This window comes from Daphnia magna, linkage group LG1 (assembly GCF_020631705.1).
Source record: "Daphnia magna isolate NIES linkage group LG1, ASM2063170v1.1, whole genome shotgun sequence".
Taxonomy (NCBI): Eukaryota; Metazoa; Arthropoda; class Branchiopoda; order Diplostraca; family Daphniidae; genus Daphnia; species Daphnia magna.
The window spans coordinates 11,879,970-11,907,454 of record NC_059182.1 but is presented as its reverse complement, the minus strand read 5'-3'; the positions used below and the strand labels follow the sequence as shown (position 1 = coordinate 11,907,454).

The 27,485-nt window shown below is 39.5% G+C and overlaps 6 protein-coding genes, 1 long non-coding RNA gene and 2 pseudogenes across 10 annotated transcripts; 6 read left to right on the top strand and 3 right to left on the bottom strand.

Moving 5' to 3' along the window:
• The window catches only part of LOC123474531, a 3,099-nt pseudogene extending 1,701 nt beyond the window's left edge, over positions 1-1,398 (top strand).
• Positions 1,399-4,124: 2,726 nt separating this feature from the next.
• On the top strand, positions 4,125-6,069 carry LOC116920133. Its single transcript, XR_004392209.2, has 2 exons — positions 4,125-5,141; positions 5,205-6,069. It is a non-coding gene; the product is annotated as an uncharacterized LOC116920133 (long non-coding RNA).
• On the bottom strand, positions 5,772-8,148 carry LOC123469469 (fumarate hydratase, mitochondrial-like). Its single transcript, XM_045168521.1, is given in 10 exon segments — positions 5,772-5,991; positions 6,056-6,348; positions 6,420-6,623; positions 6,687-6,879; positions 6,954-7,109; positions 7,173-7,241; positions 7,243-7,353; positions 7,434-7,544; positions 7,612-7,743; positions 7,820-8,148. Coding segments are annotated over 10 exon segments (1,545 nt in total). The 5' UTR covers positions 7,964-8,148; the 3' UTR covers positions 5,772-5,859.
• An 849-nt stretch (positions 8,149-8,997) lies between these two features.
• On the top strand, positions 8,998-10,429 carry LOC116919872 (nudC domain-containing protein 3). Its single transcript, XM_045168570.1, is given in 7 exon segments — positions 8,998-9,244; positions 9,322-9,560; positions 9,563-9,641; positions 9,696-9,929; positions 9,973-10,034; positions 10,037-10,134; positions 10,266-10,429. Coding segments are annotated over 7 exon segments (870 nt in total). The 5' UTR covers positions 8,998-9,143; the 3' UTR covers positions 10,323-10,429.
• Positions 10,430-10,530: 101 nt separating this feature from the next.
• LOC123469461 (protein tweety-2-like) lies at positions 10,531-14,524 on the top strand. The gene is made up of 12 exons (XM_045168509.1): positions 10,531-10,683; positions 11,187-11,352; positions 11,409-11,569; positions 11,657-11,768; positions 11,855-12,102; positions 12,184-12,279; positions 12,365-12,437; positions 12,504-12,734; positions 12,826-12,965; positions 13,089-13,190; positions 13,261-13,473; positions 13,560-14,524. Exons 2-12 carry the CDS (start codon positions 11,233-11,235, stop codon positions 13,687-13,689), a joined length of 1,626 nt encoding a protein of 541 aa, XP_045024444.1. The 5' UTR covers positions 10,531-10,683; positions 11,187-11,232; the 3' UTR covers positions 13,690-14,524.
• A 51-nt stretch (positions 14,525-14,575) lies between these two features.
• Positions 14,576-18,844, bottom strand: LOC116919702 (transmembrane protein 120 homolog). Of its 4 annotated transcripts, XM_032925747.2 has the most exons (10): positions 18,691-18,844; positions 18,507-18,619; positions 18,327-18,445; positions 18,093-18,266; positions 17,938-18,030; positions 17,652-17,869; positions 17,345-17,568; positions 17,092-17,275; positions 15,738-17,032; positions 14,576-15,668 (listed from the first exon to the last, which is right to left on the bottom strand). In XM_032925747.2, the coding sequence occupies exons 2-9, from the start codon at positions 18,582-18,584 to the stop codon at positions 16,926-16,928; spliced, it is 1,197 nt and encodes a 398-aa protein (XP_032781638.2). In that variant the 5' UTR covers positions 18,585-18,619; positions 18,691-18,844; the 3' UTR covers positions 14,576-15,668; positions 15,738-16,925. The 4 variants fall into 4 exon arrangements, with proteins under 4 accessions (XP_032781638.2, XP_045024470.1, XP_045024473.1 ...); XM_045168535.1 differs by lacking the exons at positions 17,345-17,568; positions 17,652-17,869; positions 17,938-18,030; ... (2 more) ...; positions 18,507-18,619; positions 18,691-18,844 and having other exon boundaries at positions 15,738-16,033; positions 16,102-17,032; positions 17,104-17,242; XM_045168538.1 differs by lacking the exons at positions 17,345-17,568; positions 17,652-17,869; positions 17,938-18,030; ... (2 more) ...; positions 18,507-18,619; positions 18,691-18,844 and having other exon boundaries at positions 15,738-15,988; positions 16,102-17,032; positions 17,104-17,242.
• LOC123466453 overlaps positions 18,096-27,485 on the top strand; it is a 65,533-nt pseudogene continuing 56,143 nt past the window's right edge.
• On the bottom strand, positions 18,943-27,257 carry LOC116919125 (DNA-binding protein SMUBP-2). Its single transcript, XM_032925049.2, is given in 10 exon segments — positions 18,943-19,598; positions 19,601-20,406; positions 20,481-20,557; positions 20,694-20,872; positions 25,310-25,631; positions 25,704-25,896; positions 25,967-26,249; positions 26,324-26,553; positions 26,627-26,828; positions 26,891-27,257. Coding segments are annotated over 10 exon segments (3,048 nt in total). The 5' UTR covers positions 27,141-27,257; the 3' UTR covers positions 18,943-19,092.
• LOC116920048 (alkaline phosphatase) lies at positions 21,929-25,308 on the top strand. Its single transcript, XM_045168491.1, has 10 exons — positions 21,929-22,078; positions 22,658-22,806; positions 23,059-23,279; positions 23,476-23,523; positions 23,601-23,745; positions 23,813-23,979; positions 24,038-24,239; positions 24,303-24,647; positions 24,736-24,957; positions 25,021-25,308. Exons 2-10 carry the CDS (start codon positions 22,698-22,700, stop codon positions 25,224-25,226), a joined length of 1,665 nt encoding a protein of 554 aa, XP_045024426.1. The 5' UTR covers positions 21,929-22,078; positions 22,658-22,697; the 3' UTR covers positions 25,227-25,308.

Below are 27,485 nucleotides of genomic sequence, written 5' to 3'. Positions count from 1 at the left end.
CACATCATAAAAATAGTGAGAAATGGAGGATCAATCTCATCAATAACTGCTCATCTTCAAATAAGAATCTCTTGGTTGCCGCAATTCATGTTACGTTTATCAATATTGCGGATAATTTTAAGCCCTTGGCAATCAATCAAAAACTTATGAACTGCTCCGTTATCTATGTATAGTACAAAGCGTGGCACGGTGTTTCCACAATTAACAAAGATATGTCTATTAGTTAACCACGTTCTAGATTTGGGTTTAATCACAACGGGCCCGTAAGGAAAATTTAGTACGTAAGATTGGGTTGAAATTCTTTGACCGCCACAGGAGTAAACTTTGCGGGAACTTTAAGAAGCAAAACGCGATGTGTTGCGCGTTTTCCTACAAGGATAGTTACTGGAACATCAGATGGTCAAGTAAAAATGCCTACTTTAGTAGTGGAAAAGCTTACTTTTGGCTGTCTGAAACCCATATTAGGCATTGAATATGGCTTCATATTTGGATGATCCGAATTTTTTTAAATGGACAAATTGGGAAATAGTTTGAAGGCTGTCAACACACACTAAACGAGATAGACGAAAAAAAACTTGCGTCTATTCATCTCTTCCCTAATTCCTGATAAGCATATTTCATGGTTCAATCGGTACGAAATCTAGCGGTGTAGATACTCTACTATTGGTTCATTTTTCATTATGAAAACATGACTTCCCAAAACATATGCATGGAATAAGTATAATCCTTATCTACTAAACATTGCACTCTACAGGTGGCGTCTGTGTTAACATCGATGACGTAAGCAAAAGAATTGCAGACTGTTACGATAGCAGTAGATACAAGGAAGACCGGGGTAGGCAGGAGAACATTTGAAAATATGGCTGGAACTAATTTCGCAGAACACGTGCTCACGTTGTAGATTGTGAAGTTCCCGTAGGTATAAAGGCATTTCGATTTCACAACAGGATTTCTTTAGAACGTCGTACGTGACTACTCGGAAGAATATCCACGGCGTAATGGCAAAAACCAACACCTAAAGGATAACGCACAGACTTTTGCAGCGATGAACGAGGAAACAAAAACAGCTGACAATTTTTTGCTGCTAGCTATGCAGGAAAGCTGGCACCAGTTCCCACACTTTAGCAAAAATCGATAGGTGATACTAAGCATGCGTATAGGACATAGTTCTTCTACCTCGCCGACAATGCTCTCAGCGACAAACTGCACGGGACAAATACTTGAGGCCGATGTCGATCGGGTAAACAACGAATTTTGTTAAGACCCCGTACGAGCACTTTCTATCGTTCTAGATGTGGTGAATCAAACCACACGATATCCGGTAGAATTACTGCTTGGTCGTGCTTGGTTGACCATCAAGGATATGGCCTTCAAGTTGTCACTTTCTTCTACTTGTAATGACTCGTTGTTTTCCCATCCTTTCGATTTCTACCATTTGAAATTACAGACAAGCCCTAATAAAAGACAAACCGTAATAATTAACAACCCTAGAAAGAGAAGGCCAGCTAAAAATTCTCATAATATCATAGGCATGAAATTTAGACCGTTTCATGTGGTTGTGTAACATGTAGTTTCAAAGTCATACTGTAGTTAGCGTTCAATGGATATGCTCTGTCAGTGGAAAATAAATCCTTCTCACTGACAACACAATAATCTGTGTCCTCAAACAATCATAGATTCATGCCATTACAATCTTATCTCTTTTGGAATCCAATTGTTAAGAAACATGTTCGTTTCATCAGCAATGAAGCAAAATAGTCGCACTTTAAACCTGATTTTAAGGTATGCCCATACTTGCGTAACGCGTCACACCCTTTTGAGGGTGTGGTTTCTGCTGCTGCTGATGCCTTAAACAAGTCAATTATTTGAGGCCCAAAGAAGAAGAAATATGAAAATAAGCTCCTGAAATATTCAGTTATCATGCATCCGTAAAAAAAAAAAAAAATAATAATAATTAAAAAGAGTTGTTTCACTAACGGTGTTCCACTAACGATTCGTCTTTTTTAGTTAGGCAACCAAAGAAACAAAACAAAACTCGAGGCCAATCTCGGTCAAATCACATTTTTAGAATCATTATAATGAGCAACGCCCGTCACATTAAAACAGGAAATCACTACATTGCAAAACAACAAACGAGTTCACTGCACCGGATTCATTGACTACGGGAAACGCCCGAAGGAAAAAAAAAACCCTGGCGATGTAGATTTCTCTGCTAGTCATATTTTTAAAATATAGACTAGGTACTACTTTTAAATCTGTTTTTATGTACTCAGCACTCTAACTTTCATATTCAGCTCTGAATTTGGTCGTAATGATTCATTTTGTAGGAGATTCTTGTACACAATGTAGCGAAAACTATCGTGTTTATGGTGGCTGACATGCGCGAATCTCTGTTGCAGATGTCTATAAACTAAGCCTAATGCGAAACCAAACTCAAGACTTTTATAGAGTCTAAAGATCAACACATTTGGAAATCAACTGGAATCAACACAACTACGGAAGCGATTCGCATGATCAGAACTATGTTTGACAAGAGGATGTTTGTGATACAACGACCTGTTTTTTCAACAAATTTTGTTGAACTTAAGAAAACAAACAGAGCCAACAGTGATTTGGCTGAGCTATAAATACCGTAGCAAATGCTTGCCAGATTATTTACGATAGTTTGCTCATCTTAGCAAAAAGGGGAGAAAAAAAGGCAACTGATGCATGTCAGTTCTGGATACCCTACAACTAATTAAACGCAAAGTAAAAAAGAAGCATACAAGGCATCTCTGTTCTTTGGAACATGAATTCACGTTTTTGGCCTTCTTGTAGGGTAGAGAGAGAATTTTGGGTCACATTCTGCACTCAGTAATCCATCTTTTACTTTTCTCAAGCTCGTTCTATTTTGAAACTCTAGCGGCAAGGGACAATAGGACAACACGTTAGTGGCAAGCCGTCTGTTACGCCTTCGCTTTTTCTTTCGTTGCCGTGCCTAGTAAAACCTTGGGCCTTGAGCTACCTATTTCGCTTGAAGCTACCACAGAAAACGAAAATTCCGGTGAGATCATTCTTGAATATGAACACCATCTGTAGCCCTCGGTGTCAAGGATTTATTTATTTTTTTTTTTCATATACTTTTTTCTAAGGTTTAGTTTTTAAAAGAGTATTGGTTTAACTAATGATTGAGATGATGGTGAACGAAGGGAACATGGATGGGTTGCTTTAATGATTGCGTTGACAAACGGAAGAATTTAAGCATAGCCATGTCTTACCACTTTGAAAGGACAGGGTGGTCTTGGCGGGGGTGGATCCTTCCGCCGACTGGGCAAAGAAGTACGCGAAATTTGGTCTAGGGCCATGCCAACCCTCCGCTGGCAAAATTGGCCACTAGATTTGCCGTAGTGTCATCCATTTTGAAGCCACCCAGGCCAAAACTTTTCAACCCGGCACGTAAGAAATCCATCGTTGCGTATAGTTGCGTTAGGAGGACTTGTATTATGACTGAAGTCTCTAGGATTTTTCTTCAAGCGAACTAACAGAAACTTGAATAGCTGCCCGAACGGAAAGATGTGAAAATCGTGACAGGAAGTCCAATTAGTTTCCGGCTGTCCGTGACGTCTAAAAATTTCGAAATTTTTAGATCGGTATCCAAACCGATGTAGACTAGACGGGAAATCAACGTGTATTCACGAGGAATTCCTCAGTAAACTAAACAACACCAGCAAGGCCACTGTCGGACTTCGTACAGAGACGGACGAAGGGCTCAAGATATATGAGTCAGATCGGCAACGTAACTGCAGCCACCAGGCGAGAGTACTCTTCACTCAATAACTGCGTATGAAGATTTTGCCCCGGTGCTGCAAAAATGTTGTTTTCTTTTCTCCTAAAAGTGCCACGTTTTTTCTAAACCTTGTGACCTAATTTTTCCAGTTGCGTACTGAGTATAACCGCAGGGTTGATACTGACACAAATTATTTTAAACTGATGAAAACGACAGCGTTACTCTTTTCGTGCACTCGAGTGTGGCTGCACGCAACGATGCTAGCGTGTGGGTTGGCTTTCATTTCTCTTTCTTTACGCTAGCGTATAATATTATATTAAAAAAGAAAAAATGGTACGCGGGACAGACAGGCCTTAGGCAACCTTACACCATAGGCGATAGAATTCCCGACCGCCGAAGGATATCAAGGGTATTTGGAAGACAGGAACGTATTGCACGGTGCCTATAATTTTAGTGGGATTCATAATTATGCTTATTCCGCATGACCACGCCCTCCATTTTGTGGAACATAGAGGATAAACTAGGGATGGTCTTCCTCCGGCCATAGCCTCTGGCCTCACCTATCATCACGATTCGAGAGTAGTTATTAAGAACATGAAAGTTGAATTTGTTAGCTCAGTCTCTCACGAATCCTCCTGAATTAAGCAAAATAGTGGAAACCCCCGTCCGATTTCCGATAAAAACACGTTTTGGCCTAAATCCAACAAACTTTCTTTTGTACAAACCCCTCATTTCCATGGAAAAACCAGAGGCCAGAAACTAAGAAACCTCCCGTGACAACAGAACGGAGGAGACCGAGCCAGCAACTCAAGAAAAACTGTGACAAAGCACGCGACTTGTCTCACCACTTGAAAAAAACATCACTCAAGACACTTTATCGTGCAATGTTTTTTGGCATCCGAGTCCCTGCGCAATTTCCGGAGCTACCCTGTACCACAATATTGATCGGCCCCAAATGTTGTTTGCATTAGTAACATTTTTACCATGTCGCTGCGCTGCAGACGCGAAATTAATAACTTCTAATACGAATTGTTGAAGTCTAGTAGCCAACATATTATTGAGGAAAGGAGTGCTAACAAGGATGATGAGAATATAGTTTAGAAAATAAAATCTTTGATTTACTTTGAGGGATAAACTAAGTTTGTACTTTCCCATATTTTGATTAACAGATAAGAGTAAAACAAAAACAAAACAAAACAAAAATTGCACGTATACCTTACGCTCTGGATACGATGAATATTCTGATAAAATTAAAACTGCTTTACAAAGTTTTTGCTGGTTCAATGTCACGCAACGTGATCTACTCCGCTTCTTCGAATGCACTTTGGAGGAAGATTGATGTGATGCAATTCTCGGGTGCCTTCATAAGAAAACGGTTTGGTTAAAAAATAATTAAATACTCTTGGAAGGGTTTGACATAACTCTTTCAACTTTTTAGAATCTACTGCATTGATACACATTTACCTCTGAAAGTTGCATGTCGGATTGAAGTTTTGTCCAGCCAAATCTGAGAATTTAAATATATTGGCAGTCATGGCGTACCCAAGAAAGTGTATGACAAAATTCACTACATCCGCCACATGTTGACACTCGGGTGACGACTACTCAAGGAATGACCAAAAAAGCAACTGTACACGAAAACTGATTTCTCCCCAACTCTGCACGTGATGGTCTCTTTGCCCAAACATATGCTCGTTGCTCCTGTTCCTCTTCACCCCTACATTCCTTACCTGCACTTGCTCGCAAGTCACTTTTGTTATTGCTTTTCGACTCGTGTACAAAACGGCAGCTTTTAAGCAGGCGCAGTTGTCGAGAAAGATTGCAGACAACAGCTCCATTTCCTCATTTGCGACAAGATTTGAGTGCGGTGCAGCCACCGCTAACATCCAGATGTTTTCGCTCTATTCTTAGACATTTGCGGAACGAGTAAATGGTGAAGTTGTGCTTCCGTTTCTTATGTCAACAGCCTATGGTTACCGGATGTATGGTGTTGCTAATGGCAACGTCAGCAGATAACCATGTTTATTCTATAATATTGTACAGCTATTAAAAACCAAACCAGCAACTGAAAGCTCTTCAGCTACCAATAACAATTATTTGGGTCCAAGCATATCCTCAGGTTTAACCCATTCATTGAACTGCTCCTCCGTCAAATAACCAAGCTTGATGGCAGTTTCCTTCAGCGTGGAGCCTTCTTTATGGGCTGTCTTGGCTATCTTAGCAGCCTGTTGGACAGAACACAATATAAATCAATAATTATCAATGAAGCTGTATCAGCCGAAATATAACCTTGTCGTAACCGATGTGCGGATTCAGAGCTGTAACAAGCATCAGCGATTCGTGTAATAGCTTATTAATGCGATCACGATTGGCTTCGATTCCGACGACGCAATTCTTTGTAAACGCGTTACAGCTGTCTGACAACAACCGAATGGATCGGAGTACATTGGAAACGATCATCGGCTTGAAAACGTTTAGCTCGAAATGTCCGTTGCTTCCACCAATGGTTACCGCCACGTGATTACCCATTACCTGTGCTGCAACCATAGTTATGGCTTCGCACTGCGTGGGATTCACTTTTCCTATAACAAACCATAATTTAAGTAATATAAGAATTTTGCTTTCCATAAAAAGTACACCCTTTCAATTCTACCTGGCATAATAGAGGAGCCAGGTTCGTTTTCAGGTAGTGATAGTTCCCCCAATCCGCAACGAGGTCCGGAGGCCAAAAATCGAATATCATTGGCAATTTTCATGAGGCTAACAGCTACCGTGTTCAAAGATCCTGACATCTGAACAAGGGCGTCATGAGCAGCAAGGGCTTCGAATTTGTTTGGTGCCGTGACGAAAGGCAATCCTATAGAATTTTTACGCATAAGGAAAAGATGCATATAATACTGGACAACCATGCTATAGTAACCTGTAAGTTCAGAAACTCGCGCAGCAACTTTTTCAGCAAAGCCGATTCGCGTATTCAACCCAGTTCCAACAGCGGTACCGCCAGCTGCAAGCATATACACATGTGGAAGTGAAGCTTTGACACGCTCGATAGCGAATGCAATTTGCTGGGCATATCCACTAAATTCTTGGCCTAAAGTCAATGGCGTTGCATCCTACAATTACAAATAAAAAAAAAACAACTTTTACTGCTAAAATACATTTTCACAGTCGACCAAAAAGGACGTACCTGGGTATGTGTTCGTCCTATTTTGATTATATCTTGGAACTCCTTGGCCTTTGCATCAATGGCATCATGAAGTTTCTGAAGGCTAGGCAGAAGAGTACTAGTTACTTCAACAGCCACTGCAATATGCATAGCTGTGGGATATGTGTCATTGGAACTCTTTACATAAAATATGATTCAAGTAAGTTAAGAGACATAAACAAAATTATTTGCTTAAAAAACCTGGCTTTTGTTCACATGATCATTAGGGTGTACTGGTTTCTTGCTTCCCAGAGTACCACCCATAATTTCCTATTGCCCTGTTACTTATGACCTCATTCACATTCATATTTGACTGTGTTCCTGATCCTGTTTGCCAAATCACTAAAGGGAAATGCTCTGCATACAGAGATCCACTTATAACCTAATACACAGAGAAGAATTACACAATTTGCTCACACCTTTTTTCCTAATAAACTGTGATCGTTATGGAGCTTTCAATACCTCATCACAAGCTTGACTTATTGAAGCAGCAATTTTGGGATCAAGCCCATAATCTTGGTTGACTTCTGCTGCTGCTTTCTTAAGTACTCCAAATGCTTTGATTACTGGCAACTAGGATGAAATTAAAAGAAAATGTAACTGTAGGAATAAGTATCTCAGTACATGTGATGGCACTTACAGGCATCTTTTCAGATTCTCCACCGATTGGAAAATTCATAGTTGAACGAACAGTTTGAGCACCATAGTATTTATCATTTGGGACTTGTAGTTCCCCAAAAGTATCAGCTTCAGTTCGATAACCACTAGCCATCTGTGATGAAAACAAAAAAACACTCTATTGTGTAAAGACTGTGTAGATGAAAAAAATGAAAAAAGCATTTCAATACCGTTCTCTGGGATGTAGTTACCAAGACAGCCGAACATCTACTCAGCAACTGCTCCACGGACTTCGCTAACCCGACTTTAATTCCTCTCGAATTCAAGGTCGTCCTTGAGATGTAGCTCGGAATTCGATGCATTGGGTTAGCCATGGTTTTGGTCTTCTTAGTATGGTTTGAGGTCTTCTTCTGCTTGAAGTCGCTGTATTATTCAGCTGTGAAACCGGAAAAGCTATCGGACTGTACAGGTACAGGTCGACAAGTCTTTGATACCTAGTAAATCGTGTATGCGTATCGTGTACCAGTGTATCGTAGCAAAAGATCGTGGAAGATGGGATGGCTTTGGCTTTTCCTTCCTCTAATGGGAGGAGCTTAACATGGGACCGTCTATATAGTGTGCTTGGAAGATGGAACGTTGAACGATATGCCATGGAAATCACCGTGGAAACGGGTGGTGCCAGCGCTGATTAGTGCTGGAGTAATTTTGTCAATTGTGCTACATGGGATTATTTAACTAATCACTGCAACGTTATGCTTTTATTATAAGGAAATCCGATGCAGTGGCCTGACGAACTGTCTCAGCCGCCCACATTCACATATTCACAGCGTATTGCATTTTGAAGAAAACCCCATGTTTGCAGACACCTATAAGTATTAAGATACAGGATATTGGCCCTGTTATTATTCACTTGATTTTATTACACTTTTGTTTCGTTGACATCTGGTCATTACACGAACAGGAAAAAAACCGTAATTGTATAGAGTATATATGCGTGTTCACGTCTTTTTTTAGAGGCTAGGTATGAAGAACTGTCATGTTCATGGTAATGGTTTAGGGTTTACGCTTCTATCCATGTTCGGTTTCTGTATTAGGATTTGCAGTCTGAACTAAAATTTGTTAGAACGTCAGTGTCTGTGTCTGATAATAAAAACCGACGTCAAAAGTTAATCGAACATCGTGATGTCCTTGAAAGAAGAATAAAACAAGTTTTCATTAAAAACTCTCTTTTAGCAACTCAGTTATATTTCATATCGCAAAATATAAATAGCGCACTTGTGAAACATTCCACGAAGTTATTGTTTCCTTCCATGAAATATCCTCCCTCAGCAAAGCAAATTCAATGGTTAAGGACTCCGCCTATTTCACACGGTTATTTCCACGCCGTACTGTTTCATGTTCCAGATACGCGAAATACACGGTCCCCCGGTGAAGCGGAAAACTTTTCAAAACAAGCTTGTCAGTCGTCAGAGTCTCGATTGTTTGAACTGGCCTTATCGCAAATATTTTAAATTCATTTTGCACTTTTTTCATTTTTAAATTTCTTGCTGTAAAATGGAGAGCAATAAGCACGACCGACTGTTTCTCGAAATTTTAAAAGAACAACGTAGTATAGTCACGTTTCTCGATTCTGTCTTTGGATTCCTTTACAGATGGTATTAATAACATCATAACATATTGAACAATTTTCATTTAACCGCGCACTTGAAATACTGTGGTTTCTCAATTCTAGCACAGACTTTTTTCAGCATCAAAATGATTCTTCTGGAAAAGTTGGGTTTCCAGGTGGTGTAGCTAATGGTGTTGTACAGAAACTGTTCCAAAGATATGAAAACCAGATTCATTACGAGAAACAGGCTGCCATACTAGGGAACATGGCATCTAATGAAAGTGATGTTCCTTCAGCCTGTCAAGAGATTGTGTTAGGTGTTGAAGCAGACACAACTGAACCTTTTAAAGTTGAAACAAGTAGTGCTGCCTGGAGAAAGATAGAGGAAAATCAAGAAAAGATGTTAGGGAAATGTACAATGGAGATGACCGGGGAACCTACAGGTATGCATTATTAAACTCTTGTAAGAAAAAATTTCTGTAAAAGCTTTTTTCAAGGTGGAGTCAAACCATTGGTGATATTGATGTTTTCATTCCAGTCACAAAGGACATACAAAAAGCTAAACAAGTAAATGTGAAAATTGACCCTCTCCATCTCTGGGTTGCAACTGTTGGACATGATGGAAGCTTTGTTTTGATAGACCAAACATTCCCTCACAGAGTTATCCCTGATGAGTGTCTATGGAGCCTTGATGGAGAATATGTCCAAGTAGCAATAAATTTAAAACTACAGTTTTTCAAATTTATTTTAAACTTTGATCTAAGGTCAACCTAGAAAAAAAGAAGAATGTTGGTGGGATAGATTATTTTCTTCTGATCCCCCAATTGATACAAAAAAATTGATACAGTCATTATGACCAGTGACCTGAGTCAAGAAGAACATATGAAAGTAGAGGAGTTGATAGTTAACCAAGGAAGAAGACAGCAGTTTTCAAATGTAATTCCCTTACTAATAGCATTAATATAAAGTTCAGATGACAATTTACTTTTTTGATTTCATGTGGACTTCACTTAAAACATCATTTGTGAGAAATAATCAAATATACCTTTTTGTAACAATATTTCCAGGTGTGTTTAGAGCAATCTTTGGAGGATAAAAATTCCAGCCAATCTCCATTCTCCTGAAGAGTGTAAAATGAATCGAAATAAAATGACAAAACTTGGAATTAATGAACATATTTTCGTTCATTCTTTTTATTATATCAAATAAACGCCTGTTTTTGATCAGATCACATTACTCGTTCCACTCGTTCATTGACATCATTGCGATTGCGAAAATGCGAATTTCGATTTATTTTTTTTACATTTATTTTTTTTGTGGCGTGGCAATGTCGCTTATCCTTATTATTAGAGCTCATGGCGTCCGAGTTCTAACAGCCCGCTGGGTTTGGCTCTACATTTGTTACCAATATAGGCATTTAACCCATACCAATTGATCGACAGCGATGAAGTTAAGATAGTTTCACCTTTCAAACAATTTCAAAATGTAAGTAAACTTCTGAAATGTTTCAATATAGGGATGATACTAGCTCTACAAATAACAGAATGAAGCTTAGATACAGTTGCGTTCATGCAATGATTGGGGCTTTGATTCTGAGGCCCTTATTTCTCATATAGGTTCGCACAAATATTCCAAGATTCAGTTATGTGACTATTCATTACTTTTTCTCTTACGTGATATAATTTGCCTCAAAATTGGTAGTCTGTCGTTGTAAGACAGCGAAATTCGATTCACGGCATTACCACAAAGGCCATATGCAGTAGGCCTATTGTTGGCACAAAGCCATTGAGCCACTGTATCATTGTTGTTGCTTATTTTGTTATTGCTTGTTTCAAATGTAAACAAATGGGACCCCCCCTTCACTGTTTTCCCTCTATCATCTACTAATTGTCTGTTAATAGTGAGAATATTAGTTGAGATTGTTTGTAATTTTTAAATTGTGAGAACCTGGTAGCCATACTGATGTTTTGTATATTTCATTTCAACAGGGGATGTAATGCTTGCAATTAGGAGGGTACATGAAAGTTTTAAAACATGGATGGAGATTATGTACCATCACTGTTAGCCACATTTTATCATTCACTGCCACATGTGAATATCACTTTCCAGTTAGTGAACAGTACCTTCAATCCCAGGAGTGATATCTACCTAGAGGTATGTACTCCAAATCTCTTGTAGAGTTCCAAATTTCATTACATTTTTTCGTTTAGTCACTGGGAGTTGCAGCTAGTGTTCCAGCTGTTTGGCTGCTTTTGACTCTGTTGATTTTGTTATCATATCTGCTTTCTCGGTGTTGTGACAAACAGCTTAGGCAAGGTAGAAGTCTCTACTGCCACCGTTGGGTTCTCGGTGTGACGGCGTTTATATGCAGGTAGTCCTCAACTATTTATTAGAAATTTTCTTATTTTATCTACTATTATTGGCAAACGTATACATTGCTCCTTTTTGTTATTATTAGCGCTACCGTAGCGGTCGGTCTTTACGGGAATGACGATGTACACAATGCTTTTTTGCGATTTAGCACCACGTTGCGTGCCGTTCAGCACAACATTGACGCCGTCAAGGATAATGTATAAACATTTGTCTTTTCCTTTTTCCCCTTTTTTTTGTTTGTCGCCATGATTAATTGGTTGTTAATGGATTTTATTTTTATTAGAGTCATTCGCTAAAATTAAATCTAGAAACTCAAAGTTTCCCATTAGCCGATCGTCTAACAGAAGTTGTCGACGATGGTAAGCTCCTGCCGAACGCTACTATTCAGCGTCTGGCATTGGAGCTGTTACATGGAACCACGGCAAACATAAATCGCTCCATCGATGATATGACTCTGCTTTACGAACGTTTATTGCCACCGTCTCCTCTGCCGCCATTCCTTAGAGTTTTCGACACCGTCGAATTGTATAGGTAGTGTTAAGAGTCCATCTTGTAATCGTCACCTAAAGTTTTTAAAAACATTTCATTTTATATAATGGCTGAAATACTCAGATGGCCGATTACCATGGGCCTGCTCAGCGCCTTCATCCTGCTTTGTCTGATTCTTATTTTTGGAGTCATCCGTCGCATACGTTGCTTGCTTGTGATGTAAATAATTCCATGCATTCGGCACTAAGCTTGAGCATCTTGGTTTTTTTTCCCCGATGCTACGCTAAATTATTTTATCTTCCAGGTTTGCCGTTTTGGGTCTGCTAATGATTATCATCAGCTGGTGTACTGCTTCAGTCTACGTTGCTGTAGCCATGGTTAGTATTTCCGCCAAGTTTGCCTTCTGACCCATACTAGAGAATCTAATTTCAGCTGTTTTTAAGGCTATGGGGGATGCATGTGTCGATCCTGCTGGTGTTATCGAGCGCCTAATTGCCAATCAATATGGCGCAGATGTAGCCGATTACTACATTCACTGTCCGGTTGACGGTGCAGTCAAAGAGAGTGGCCCTTTCAACAATTTTGTGCGCCAGGCCCGTTTAAATATCGAAAAAAGTGAACAGCTAGTGGCCGAGTTTGCCGCTCTCGCCGAAATGCACTATTCGCCAAAAGACGTAAGTCACTATTCTTTTTCGATCCTTTCTTCTACTATTTTACTTTTGTCTTTTTTTATTTATGCATATATTTTTTCCTTTATAATATTAGGTTCAGCCTTCACTCGACAAGCTTACGAGATCTTTGAAAACCGCAACCCAAAACTTGGCTACTCTAGCCGGTTTAGTTGATTGCGCGCCGCTCCATCGCCGATATTTGGATGTACTGGACGTCGTCTGCAACAAAGCTTTGTAAATCATCTTTTTACTCGATATATTTACCTAATGTTAATTCTCGCACTGTTCTTCTTGCATCTTCTTGTTATTGGTTTGAGATAAAAACGGATTTTTTTTTTTTTACCTAAAAAAAAATAGATTTGGACTGACCTTTATGTTGGCAAGTGCATTGGGCTCTGGATTACTCTTCACCCTTTTGGTCTGGGTAGATTCTCACGTGTGGATTTATCTCAGGAAACGGTGAGAGTAAAATTAACAGTTTCTAAATTTTACGTAATGTAGCAGCATGTTTTTGTTTTTCCATTTGCAGTAAGGGTTATTTACAAGTAGCCGAAGCGGATCCGTTTCTTCCGCTATCTAGTAGCGCTGGCAGTAGCAGTCGTGGGGCCCAGGGTGGCAGCCTAAACCGACCGTCGTTGAATCCTCCGCAAACATATTCGTCAGCTGGAACGTACCCCGGACGTCACGCACATTATCGTCATACACACACTCCTCCACAGACGCCGCCTTTCCCGGGAACCATGTAAGAATAAATTTCACATTCTTGTCATGTATTTATAAAATCATTTACTTCAATGTCATTATGGTAATGGCATTTTCGATTACTAGGAACGGACGCGGAAGTCATAACCGTCATGAGCAACCCTCAGCCCCACCACTGCTGTTGGGTCCCAATAATGGCCAGTATCCCACGTTGAGTAAGTCATGCAAAACGCTCGAGTCGTCTGATTTCTACTAGTGATTAAGGATGCAGTCCAGCTGAGGACACCTGCAGAAAAAGAAAGAAAAAAAAATGGGTTAGCACTGGCGGAATGTATTTATGTTTATTTTTTTAATCATTTGTTTTCCTCCGCGTGTTATTGAAGTCATTGAAAGGGAAACAAAGCAGTTTATATCCTAACTGCATTTCTCATTAGGGTAAACAGATACCACTACATTTAGGAGTTGCAGTTATAATGGCAGGGGAGGGTGAAAAACCTCCGTCAGATAAGATGAAAATTTCTTTGGTACCAATTTCCAGCTCTATTACTTCGCGGTATCAATAAATATATACGCGAGCCATCTCTACTATGTACGAAACTATATGGTTTTATTATCCCTAGCGCAAACTAATCATGCCCGATTCCTTTATCCTTATTGGTTATTGGAGATTGTCTGTTTTATTTGTTTGTTTTTTTTTTTATATTTGTCAATCGCGCGGAAATTATGATCAGCATCTACTCACCTTCTAAATGGCGGCAGTTATGTAGTGTGCACGTGTAGACCGAACGGAAATCGAGACGGCGAAGTATTCTATACGTTTTTTTTTTCTCTGTATTCGTCACGGTTTCCCATTTTTACAGCCTTTGTTCCGAGGAAGTGGGACATGCCAATTCCTGATAGGTTCCTTGTATTCTCTCTTACCGCCGATTTTACCTTTATACTCCAAACCTCATGCGATCTTGTGTTTTCTTAAGGAATGTTTTCCTATCGGTCTCGAATTGGTTATTTCCTTATTTGTCATGAGTCTCAATCGACTTGATTTCTATTGTATGTACATCGGCTACAATACACGTCGTTTGGTCTGAAATAAATAATTTGTTATATACAGCTAAGCTTAAGATAAGAACGAAATGAGAAATAGATAAATGAATAATAATCGTTTATTATGCAAAGCATTATGTTTCTCTTTGATGCAGTGACAACGGGCTATAAAAAATAAGGCAAAAGAACAACGGAAACTTAAAGTCACCGGAATGTGAAAAATTCAGCATTTTTGAAACTTTTCTGTTTAACTAATAATTGTGTGTTAAGACACGATCGAAAATGGGTTACTATAGTAACTGTGGCAATTTTTACTTATTGTTTGGAATAAATGAATCTTTGGAATTTGAGGCACGCATTTTAAACTATAGGTCGCAATATTTGAAAATCACAATTTTCCATTTTTAACTGCTGAAGAAGACCTTCCCATTCCATGGGAGGCCTAGATTTAAGGCCAAGTTCTCTAAGGGAGCTTGATGCTGATTTAAGGACACATCGAAGAAAATTCAACTCTAGATCACATTCGTTCCAAACCAAATGGGACCTATCAAGAATGAGTCGCTGCAAATATGAAAGAGGATTATGCTTGAGGAATGTCACCGGTAAAACATTTGGTTTTAGAATGAGGTCTTGCAGGGAAACACAATTATTCAATAGAACGCAGACAATATTTTCCGTCCAGGCTCCAGTGAAAGAGAGATGTGTAAGATGACGAAAATATGGCCGGGCTAATAAACGGCCATCATCATCTGCAGCGATGTGTTGATTATTTGTTGATACATCCAAAATTACTTGGTTCAGTATTTCCAACTTTTTAAGATTAGGAGCATACTTTCCAATAATTTGGAAATGTGTTACATTGAGGGGAATTTTGGATAGGAAAATGGAATGAATCTTCCATCCCATGCTTTTACTTTGTAAAAAATTTGCAATTGTCATAAACAAAACATTTTCTAGGCGGAGGTTGATTGACAAGAGTCCGGGAAAATTGTTGCGTAGCCAGGTGCTTAGGCTTGTTACATTTTGGTCCGGCGACTCTCTGAAGACTTTGGTATCTAGGCAAACACTCACAATCTTTTTGGTAAATTTATTGTTTACTTCTGAGCATTGGTAGATGGTAAGATGCTCTATGGAAGCATATAAATGAGAGTACATTTCTTTGCTGAGTTGTGTTAAGGCTGGTAGAACACAGCTCTATGTAAAAGGTACATTAGTACTTCTCATTAGATAGTTGACAAATTTATCAAAGTTACACAACTTTACCCATGCAGTTGAATCATCATCCAAAATCTTGAGCTTCAATAAGCAAACAAGAAGTTGTATTGCATGTTTACGGGTGATGGTACGAAATTCTTCTGAATGTTGTTTTATCCTTAGGACTTCAAGATGTAAAAAGTTTTCACCTATTTTTTTGTAACTGTCTGCTGGTATTTTCCCATAACTGATGTCAAGTTCTTTTAGGCTGTTGAGTTGCTTCCCAACAGTCTCCAGAAATGAAGGGCTCTCCATAAGATCTATATTACATATGACCAACCTTTGAAGATTTGTGAAATGACCTACTGATTTTTGAAGCATCAATAAATCTGATGGAGACCAGAAGAAAGGTGCATAGCAACAGCACAAGTACCTTAGATTTGTGGTAAATCTAAAGCCATCACAAAGTCTATTCACATTAACAGGCAGGGTGGGGAAATGATCAATATCAATTCGCGTTAAGGCAGAACTAAAAATAAGAAAATGGGCGTCTGAATTACGTTGCAATCTACCTAGCCTTAACATTAGCTTCTCTGCCCACTGGTCGAACAGGTTGTTAGGAATATATAAAAGGTATTCTCGTAAAATTGTGAAGGATTGGATATCAAGTTGATGCGAATTCCAAAACAGCACTAATTCGATAAGGCAATCGGAGGCACACGTTACTAAAGTTGAAGGCTGTTTTAAGTTCAGCATTTTCTTCTTGAATAGAAAATGGGTCACATGGTGACGAATGGCGATTGTACTGGTTATCCATATCGTATTGTTTATTTATTTAGAACATCCGTGGATACAGCCATCTGTTGGTGCAAACCGAAATCGGTTTAAATGTTGGAAAAACCACAAAATATAGGACACATGAAAATCAAAGGGAAAATGTGCCAGTGCAATCAATTTTTCCTTTCGTGGTTTGAGTAAGGGGGAAAAATTTAATCAAGAAAAAGGTAGTCCCCAACAAAATAATAATAATTAAAAAAAAAAAAAAAAAAAAAACAAAACAAACAAAAAAACAAACAAAAAAAAAAACAAACAAAGGAACAACAGACAAGACAAAAATATTCTTTCAATGGTGATTGGATTTGGTATCCGTCTCAAGTTCTAAGTTTTCCGATCAGTTGACTGTATCTCGGGCAAACTTTCTTTCTTGTAACACCAATTTCATTCATCATTGGTCTTTTTCATCCTCAAAATTATGACTTATGTCTCTAGATGAACCATCATCCTCTTTAATTTTTCCGAATCAGTTTTTGGTGCATGCTCCCGTTGGATAACGGAATCTCGCCCTTCATTCGATTGCGAACGATCTATTACAAAAAAAGTAATATGATTACAGCGGGAACAAACATAAAAGCTAATTCTTTACCAGATAACGTACCAGATAACGTAAATCGTCTATCACCCTTGGTATAAGTCGAAAAATACTTGTCGAGACGTGTGAAACGGTATTTAAGACGAACTTTGTCTCTTAGTTTTTGCGGAATTACCATCGATGTTGTCAAAATATTCCCCAAAAAGAGTATCAGGAAAAGGAAGGAAAGGACTGGAATCTGAGAAGGATAAGCAAAAGGAAAAAAAAAATGTTCCTTGATTTGAAGTTATAAACGCTTTTTTAATACCTGCCACTCACTATTCGGATGGGAAATAAGTTGATACAAGGCCCAAGCATTGTACAACTGATAGAAATATCCCAGGTAGAGAAAAGGAAGCAAAAAACTGAGTCCTCGCCACATCCAAGAATGGAATCCTTCGATGGTAATATCCATATCGTGTCGCTCACCCAGAGCTTTGAGACGATACAGACAGCCCTGCTGGTATCTGAACTGAAGGTATTGAACAAAACCTAAGCCAATGAAATAATAAAATTATATCATATGCATGTCAAATGAGTTTCGCTACATGATAGAGCTAAATATAATTGCGTACTAATGTAGACATAGAACCACATAAGCTGGTGACGAAAGTGGTGATACGTTGCGGAGTCAGGCCACGTGAGTAAAACTGCAGATAAGGCAGTGGAAATGAAATGATGTGCTCTCCACCACCCTTTGATTCGGGAGCCGTTGACTCGTAATATCGATTCACGGATGGTCAAAGTACAGTAGTACCACACCATCAAGAAAACAAAAGCCAAATCCAAGATCCTGGAACATTTGAATGTTTGTATGGCAGTGAGCATTCAATATTATTTGACATACATCATTGGGTCTACCTCAAATTGGCAAGAAGGTTTGTTACAGATAGTCCCATTGCTATTGCACTTAGAGCCAGTTTGAACTTTTCATAGTCATCCTTGTACTTGAACCTGCAGGAAATAATGGGTTAACACAGAGGTGTGATAAATTTAGAGAAATCATGCAAACATACCTTTCTTGCTTGTTAAGAAATGATACATTGACAGATCCTAGAATGATTTTGAGGTATGTCCCACTCTTTTTTGGTAGAGATTCTTCCATCTCATTTAGCTGGGCCTGCCTCCGCATCAAATCTTTATTCAGAAGTTCATACTTCTCTTTTTCAGACTCATCCTTAGGCTTCAACCTAAACATTTATCTCTAGTCACTATAATGAATTTTTAGCTGCCATCACTATTGTTAATACTTCTTTAGTGTTGACTTGATAACTCCTAATCTGTATCTTTGATGACTTAGATTTTTTACACATTTTGTTTGTAGTTCTGACAGTTGTTCTAACTGAACTGTGTAATCCTTGTGGGTTGCCTAAATAATAAAAACAATTATTTTATTACATTCTATAAAATGTGCGCAAAATCAGCATTACTTCAAGCTCTTTGTAATCTTCGGTTAAATCAATTAAATCTTGAATACAGGCGTCGATATCGCCCAAACTCAAGGCCATTTCAAAGTTCAGCTGTGTGCAGCGAGGTCATTAGACTAGAATTTGTAAGGACATTTGAGAATTATATGTCCTTGAGAATGATAAACCATCAAACTAAAAAGTATACCTCTTTTGGTCGACGCTACCGTAACGTGGTTCCAAGTAAAATCAAGTAAATTTGAAAGATAGGAGAATGCGTACCAACTGATAATTTTCTAGCAGAAGACGACACGCAATCATTTGCCTATCGGCGAGATATCAACTAGTTTCGACATCTAGCGGCGATTATTTTTATTGCTTCCCCTACCCCCAACGAAACAAGAATGATTCTTGGGTTGGGGGTTGTTAATGATAGCGTAAGACGACTGAAACTCATACGTTTGAATTTACAAAATTATTTAATCACTTGAGATTAAATACAAAGAATCATGTATTAATGAGTTTTGACCACATCAAAATATTCAGCGACTGACTTTTCATTTCTTCTTCTTTTCTTCTTTCTTACCAGCTCGCTGGGTGGACATATCTTCTAATTTTTTCCCAGTTTACGTTGAAGATGAGCGCGCTTGGCGGTTTCTATCACCTTTGGTTTAACAGGTAACGACCCAGGTGCAACAAAGCCTTGTTTGAGTGTGACGCTACGTGCCTGGCGTCGAATAGCATCACCACATCCATGGATTTCGGGAAGATGGTGCGAAAGACAAAAGCGTCTTTGACAGAACAAGCATAGTTGACCCATCAATGAGATACCCGTTTTACAGGTAGCGTAATTACAGACATTGTCCAATTTTCGGAATTCAGATAACACATCATCAATATCTTTTTCTTTTCCGTTTCTATTTAAGTCTTTGGTTCCATCACTGGAAATCAATGATGGTAAAGGTTTAATCACTGGTTTCTGTTTTGGTCTCACTGCTTGCTCTGTCGGACCTGCCCCGGTGCATCGTAATCGATGAAGAGCTAGATTCTGTTTTGGAACTTGTTTTTTGCAGTCATCGCATTTGACGTTATTGTCGTCCGACTCGCTGACAGCTGACGGGGTTGGAACAAAAGTTTTAAATGCTTATCCTTTGTTGGTACTTTTTGGCTCTCTAATCCTGAGGATGAATTTTGCTTTTTATTCTTTTTCTTCTTTGACGATGACAAGTCATTCTCTTTTAATTCCATCTTCTCGACCACTTTTGGCAAGGCTTCGTCAGCATCATTCTTAAGGGACGTGGGCGCGTCAAAAGAGGTTACATGAGATTGTTCGTTTTGGGTCGGCTGGATTTCTTCGTCTGCTTGTTGTGGTATCACTACGGCAGATTTATATATTTGGATGCGACGTTTATGATTCTCTCCGACACTTCTATGCTGGTAACCATGCTCTTCGGCCCATTGGTGAACTATTAGTCGTTCATAGGCCGTCAACGTCGATGGAAATTCTTTGATACATGAGGCGCCACATTCGGCACTGGCCGCCCATTCGGTCAACATAGACTTGACTTTAGCGGCTATCTCTTCTTTTTCTTGTTTTGACTGGTTGCTATCTATCGTGGTCGTAGAGGGAACGACGACTTTGCGTGGTTTTGCCGCCTCCCCAGTTATACGATTGCCGATTTCGGGAACAACAACATTATCCATCTCCTGTAAGTATTGATGGGCAGAACGGACCTCTCCGTGTTGCTCCATGTACTCAACGAGGCCACTAGTAGCACGACTTGTCGTGCTCGAGTCTGTAACTAAACACAGATGCCGACGGGCGCGAGTACATGCCACGTTCAGTCGACGAACATCGGCCACAAAACCAACTTGACCGGTCGAGTTAGATCGCACTAAAGACAAAATAATTGCCTCTTTTTCCCTGAAAGAAAAAGACAGATAAGTATGATTGTTCAGTTTTGATTTAATTTTGATTATGAATATCTAGATAGATACCGGCCTTGGAAGCCATCCACGCTGCGGATTTCGAGTTGCGGATACTTTCCGCTTAACATTTGTCTCAAGAGCTCCACCTAAATAAAAGCGGATAGTGATCATTCTCAAACTAAACACTAATAAGTGTTGACGTAATGAACTTTCGCAATCGAAGTATGCTTTTATATGCTAAATACTGTCGAATATGATGTGCGTATATGACATTGTCCAAACCTGGAGGTTGTAAGGAGTAACGATAGCGATATCTCGAGCTGGTAGTCCCGATTCAACCAATCGCTGGACATGCAAGAAAACGAGAGCCGCTTCACCACTGTTGGCTTTGGATCCTTCTTCTGATGTAGCTGATTCATGGAAATCACAACCCGCGGTGTCAAGTAGTAGAAGTGGTATTCCTTCACAAGTATTAGACAATTTAAATGTTTTTTTAAAACGGGATTGATTGTTACCAATTTCAATAAAACAATACATTTTTCATTGTTCCGTGTACTACGCTCAATTTTGAATATTAATGATAGTTAGGAACTCGGTGTTGATCTAATTTTTTTGCATCCTAAGGATGCAAAAAGCTGCTATCGACGTACAGTAGCTACCCTTTCTTTTGTCAATATCGCCTCGAAACTATCATGTAGTGATTCCCTTTTCTCATTCTCAAGCGACGACTAGCAATGTTTTCAACAGTGAACAGCTATGCCTTCTGGAGAAACATGTGGGGAAATATCGGAGTCATGTTCCGTTTCCGCCTAAAGCGAAAGCTAGAAGAAAATCCGGTTTCTCCTTTCTCCTTTGAAAAGTGGAAAAACATTTTCATTTATTAACTATTTTTAAATGCATTTTCTTTCGTTCTAAGCCTAGTGTGTTCATTGAGAACTACGTATGGTGGTGGATAGCGACAAATTAAAACCACTGGCACTGGATTCAAATCCATATCTAAGGGTTGTACAAATGTACATGCATTGCGGGCGTGCGAACTTCTTTTTAGACCGATTTTATGTACCAAGTTAAATGCCCCCTAGGAAATGTCGAAGGGTTCATAGAACCCAAGTTTTCATCTGTTAAAATAATGGCTAAAAACTGAGAAGTTCACAAGAGATCCGAAGGAAGGAAAAATTCGAGTCATAGACATTAAAAAAAAATATGAACTTAACTGTACATATCAGCTTTCCGTTTTTTTGCTTCTTGTAGCTTCTTGTAGCTTTTTGTTTTTATTTTTTTATTTTAGTTTTGTTTTAACCGTCTCCCCTCCCCCCCCCAGGAAAAGGATGCTATCAATTACATTAGTGTACTTAATTTACTTAAAAAAATTATTTCGAGCTGAGTTTTCTAATATGGGAGAGTTTCTAATAGTAAAAGGAAAAAAATGGCGATAAGAATCAATTTGTCATCCCATATATATTGGTACGAAGCTAGGCTAGAGGCTGCTAAAAACGTGAGAATGGGCAAGATGGAGTCCCTATGCTCTCAGCGCACAAAAGAACGCCCTGGTGTGTAAAACATTCGGTCAAAACCTGCGGCTAACTCAGTCACTGTCCAACGCTTACTATTCAAACAACGGAAAACTATCGGCTTCTGCTCATCGCTGATCAACAAGTCAAACAAAGGTAAGAACATTGTTACCATTAAATAAAACAAAAAAATGAACACGGTGATAGCGTTAAAATATTTATGGCGCCTAAAAAGTAATTGACATCCATTTTCAAATCTAATTCAAATTTAGTAGCTACCCTCTCCTTTTCAATGTATCGTGGAGAAGCGGCTACAACTAGTAAATTACAAACAGTGTATAATAAAACAATCAAACGAAATTTTTTCCAAAGGCAGCTCGAATTCTTGAGAGCAAAGTCGGCAATGGCAATGCCAGCGATTTAAAAAACCCCGCGATTGCAATTTAACCTTCGATGAATGGAAGCTCAAATTTCAAGGGTTTCGAATGCCACAGCGGAATTGATTATTCTTCGGTTTCAAAGTATCTCAGTGCCCTCCTTTCTATTCACCGCGTTAGTGATACGGCATTAAACATAGGGCAGCGAAGGAAAAGAGAAACGTATATAAAGGAAGCACAATAGACTAAGAAAATGTAAATGACCGTATATGCGAGGACTACTTTTATCGATTCTGGGATGGTTCATTTGGAAATTAAGATTTTATTTTTCTTTGACTATTTCTTAATTTTTTTCCAGGACATTGGTACTGATTTCGTAAGTGGGCGAACGAGACAAAATGAAGGGGATGATATTGGCTATTTTCTTCCTTTTAAGCGGGTTCGGTAATGTGGCAGCAAGCGAACCCTCGACAACTGAGAGCGAACCTCCGCAGATTCTAAATGAAGGTAAATAACTTTCTCGTTTTGTACGGACCGGCTTGACACAATTAGAACGGAAATCCCTTTGGGCGAGTCTCGTCTCCGTTAAAAATGCTCCTTCCTGTTACGCAGCTACACAATCCCAAGTTACCACTGTACAAAAGTGGACTACCTTTTGGTTATTGGTGAAATTAAATCCCATGAAACTAAAATGTTTAACTTTTGAATCGACAGCTGATTTGTTTTAAGTCGATGTTAATCTTCGAATTTTGAATGCAGACCAAGGCTTTTGGTATGCCCAGGGTAAAGAGGATTTACTTCGTGCCCTGAATCGACAATTGAATCTCAACACGGCCAAAAACGTCATCTTTTTCCTGGGGGACGGAATGGGAGTTTCGACGGTGACGGCCGCTCGTATACATGCCGGACAAAAACTCGGAGAGCTTGGCGAGGAGAATTACTTATCTTTTGAAAAATTCCCCAACTTGGGCCTTCTCAAGGTAACGTAAAAGCAGTTCAAAGTAGACGTCCATTCAAGCGGTTCATAAATATTCCAATGAAAGAAATGAGCTTTGTTAATCTCCAGTTTGATTATTTTTACTACTGACAACCCAAACCAATACTGTTTTTCCATTAAGTGCCTTAAAATGTGAACGTAAATTTCTATTTTTAAACATTACCAAAACTACCCAACAGACATACAACGTAGATAGACAAGTGGCAGATTCCGCAGGCTCGGCAACGGTAAATTCGCCAAATACGATATTCATCTATTGCTCAAAATTGAACTGAGCTATTTTTTTTTTTTTTATGCAATACAGTCCTATTTGACTGGAGTGAAAGGTCGTTACGGTACTCTCGGACTTGACGTCTCAGCCCCCTTCAACGTATGTCGGTCTGATCTTGGCACAAAACCGAACGTTGATAGCGTCCTGAAATGGGCCCAAGATGCGGGAAAAGCCACTGGTAAACTCTTTGTTAAGAATGAACTTGACCTCACATTGGCTGATCACTTGTCTTTTTTCTCCGGAAGGTTTTGTAACGACAACGAGAGTTACACATGCCACCCCAGCGGGTCTTTACGCCCACACTGCTAATCGTGACTGGGAGTGCGATTCGCAAGTACCGTTGGCTAATCGACACGAATGCAAAGACATTGCTCGGCAACTAATTGAAGACGAACCTGGTCGAAACATCAAGGTTGCTTTCTTTAAAAGATGGAAAACTGGAATCAAAGTGAATCTTTCATTTTCTACAGATAATCCTTGGCGGTGGACGACAGGTTTTTGAAGCCGCAAACGATAACGGCACGACAAATTGGCCTTGTAAAAGGGGCGACAATATGAATTTGATTGAAGCGTGGAAAGTGGACAAAAAGAACCGCGACAAGTCGTATCTGTTTTTGGAAAACCGCGACGGTTTGCTAAATACCAATCTTGATGATGCAGACTTTATTCTAGGTAAATTATTTTTATATCATCCGTATTATAATCGTATACAAAAAAAAAATACCCATGATTTAGGTTTGTTTTCAATCAATCACATTCCCTACGAGCTCGACAGAGTCGAAGATCCCAAAGTTGGCGCATTGGCCCCCGGCATCGAAGAAATGACAGAAAAAGCTATTCGTTTCTTACAGAAGAAAAGTACCAATGGTTTTTTTCTGCTAGTGGAAGGTGGCCGAATCGATCACGCTCACCACAAAAATAATGCCTTACTGGCACTCGAGGAGACCGTGGCTATGCACAAGGCTGTTGCTATCGCTCAACGGCTGACGGATAACAAAGACACGCTCATAGTGGTCACTGCCGATCATTCGCATACCTTCAATATTAATGGTTATCCAGTGAGAGGAAACAAGATAACCGGTATGATCTGATTTAAGGTTTTAGGTTATTGAACCAGCGGATCGGTAATGAAATTCATTCGATTGGGTATTTTTTGCTATGGCTTTAGGTGTAGGTGGTGTGGGCGATAATGGCTACAATTACACGACGTTGTCGTATTCATCGGGCCCAGGGTTCTGGAAAAACGTGAACAACGGGACTACAGATCCACACAAGCCATGGCTAGATGCTAGCACTTTAGATGTACACAATAAAACTTACAGGCAACTATCACAAATTCCAGCTTATGATGCTTACCACGGAGGCGAGGATGTGGCTGTTTATGCAACTGGTAGGAATCTACGATCGAAATTACAATGCTCGCCAGGATTTTTTTAAATTTCAAAAATACTAGGTCCGATGTCGCACTTGTTTCACGGAGTACATGAGCAAAGTTACGTTGCTCATGTCGTGGGACATGCCGCCTGCATGGGACCATATGCGTCTGTTTGTGACGTTCCTAAACCTGAACCTCAAAGCGCTGGAGTTTCAACTATTTCGTCTCACTTTACCATCTTACTCATGGCCTTTGCAGTAAGCACAACAATGTGCGGACAATAGACTTTCTCATTCAACCCATTATAAACACCCATGTTTGCATTGCCATCTAGAGTCTGGTTTGAATAAACACGAATTTTGCGTACCTGTGTCTTCGTTGTCTTCGACGCCAGGTAGTTCCATAAGTAGGTGACTCGCTACCGATGAATGTGCCTCCAGCTTGCCGTGGTAAAGTTGGTCCGATGCCCACTGCATGATATCACGGTGCATGCGGTATTGGGTGGTCAGCATTCGAACGCAGGACTTGCCGTCCTCTTTACGTTGTATGATGCGTTCCATGAGCGTAAGTCCAAGGCCTCTACGTGCAGCTTCCGGAGATATAATGGTAGGAGGAAGTTGAAAGTGATCACCAGCTAGTAAGACTCGTGGCGCTCGGGTCAATGCTAACCAACAGGCTGATTCCGTGGCCTAAAATTTGGAAAGACTATAAATAACATGTGTTGGAAATACAGATAAAAATAAACATTTTTCGAGACCAACCTGTGAACATTCGTCGATCACAACGTAATCAAAATGGTCCGGTAACAAATGCTTTAAAGGTCCTTCTTGCGTAGCACTAGTGAGCGTCGTCAGAATGACATTTGCATGTGAGAGGACTTCCTTGACTGCTTTCGTCTCACGTTCACGGAGTTCTTTCCGCAGATTTTTAATCTCGTTAAAAATAGGTCCTCGCCTGGATGCGTTCGACGTAGAAGGATTTTTAGTAGAAAGTATCGAACAATGCATTGGTAGATTATCATTACTTTTTGGTTTTCGGTATTTGTTTTAGTTGGGCATCAAGATCTCTGCGGACGTCGTTGACGATAGAACGGGCTTCACTATTAGAAAGAACGGCATCTAACGAACGATTCTGGACGGCTTCCTGCATCCTGGTTGGGTGTCCCAAACGGATGGCTTTTACAGACGAATTGGATACAAGTTTCTCCAGAATGTTGTCGACAGCCACATTGGACGGAGCGCAGGCAAGAACTCGATTTCCTGCTTTGACTGTTTGGAGAATGATTTCAACAACCGTCGTGGTTTTGCCTACATCGATATTTGAAGGTTGAGATAAGGGTTAGGCAACCTAATAACAGGATGGATCCAAAGAAACTATTGACCTGTCCCTGGAGGGCCATGTACAACTGCAAGTTCGCGTTGCTTCAGTGCGAATTCAACTGCCTCTTTTTGCGAATGGTCCAGGTTTTTATTGAACCAGACAAGATCATTGTTGTAACCTAAGAGGACCGGTGGTAAAGAGATATTTGCTGATGAGAACACCTGTTCACCAAACAGGGTATTCATAAGTGTTGCAGCAGGCCCTTGGTAATTTTTCAAGCTATTCAATCCCCTGTTGATGAGAACATTTAAATAAAATGCATGCACAGTACCACCTTAACTAAATGTTACAGTAAAGACCATACATTTTAAGCCTTCTATAGGTCACACTGTTTGCCAACTGCAACAGCTTGTAGCATTCATTGTCATTTAAGTCAATGTTTTCACAGTCACTATCAAGAGCAATTTCAATTGTGTTTGATTTAACACAACTGATGATCCCAGAACAAATTTGATCCTTTTCTAGTTGTGAAGCACTTGAATTCGAAAATATTCCAACAATGTCTCCTGTACAAAAAGGTGGAAGTAAAAATCAGGCAGCAAAAGCAGATTAGGGCAGAAAATATTACCAGAACTCATGTTAGATGATGGTAATTCTTTACCAACCAATTTGCTGCCAAATGTTATGATAGTTCTACCATACAAACCGGATCGCATGCCATGAACAACTAAATTTAAGATGCATACTCCTCTTTCTTGGAGTTGTTTGGCAGAAAAAGTTTCTTGCAATTTTCTACTTTCAGCTATTTCTGCATCCCTTTCAAGATTAAGCAATTCAAGCTGCTGAATTACAAAATCTTCGAGGCTTTTAAACTGCATTTTTAAGCAAAAATCACTTTAAGCTATTGATGTCCTTTCAATACTGATTTAACATGTGATGGGGTGTTTTGTTTTTGAGTAAGTAATAAAAAATATACAGTCAAACACTTGTGGGTTTTGTTTTAATCGGCAGACGACGAGGTAAACAATCGCCACCTAGCAACCGAAAATAAAACCACGATATAATAGAAGTACACAATTGTCCAAAAGTACCAACATGGTCTCCGTGGTGGACTCCGACCCTTCGGTGGGATCGCGTTCCAAGGGCGCATTTTAGCGTCAACCATTAGTTCAACTTTTTGAGTTCAACTTTTTTTCGACGTTGACGGTAAAATAGATATCAAC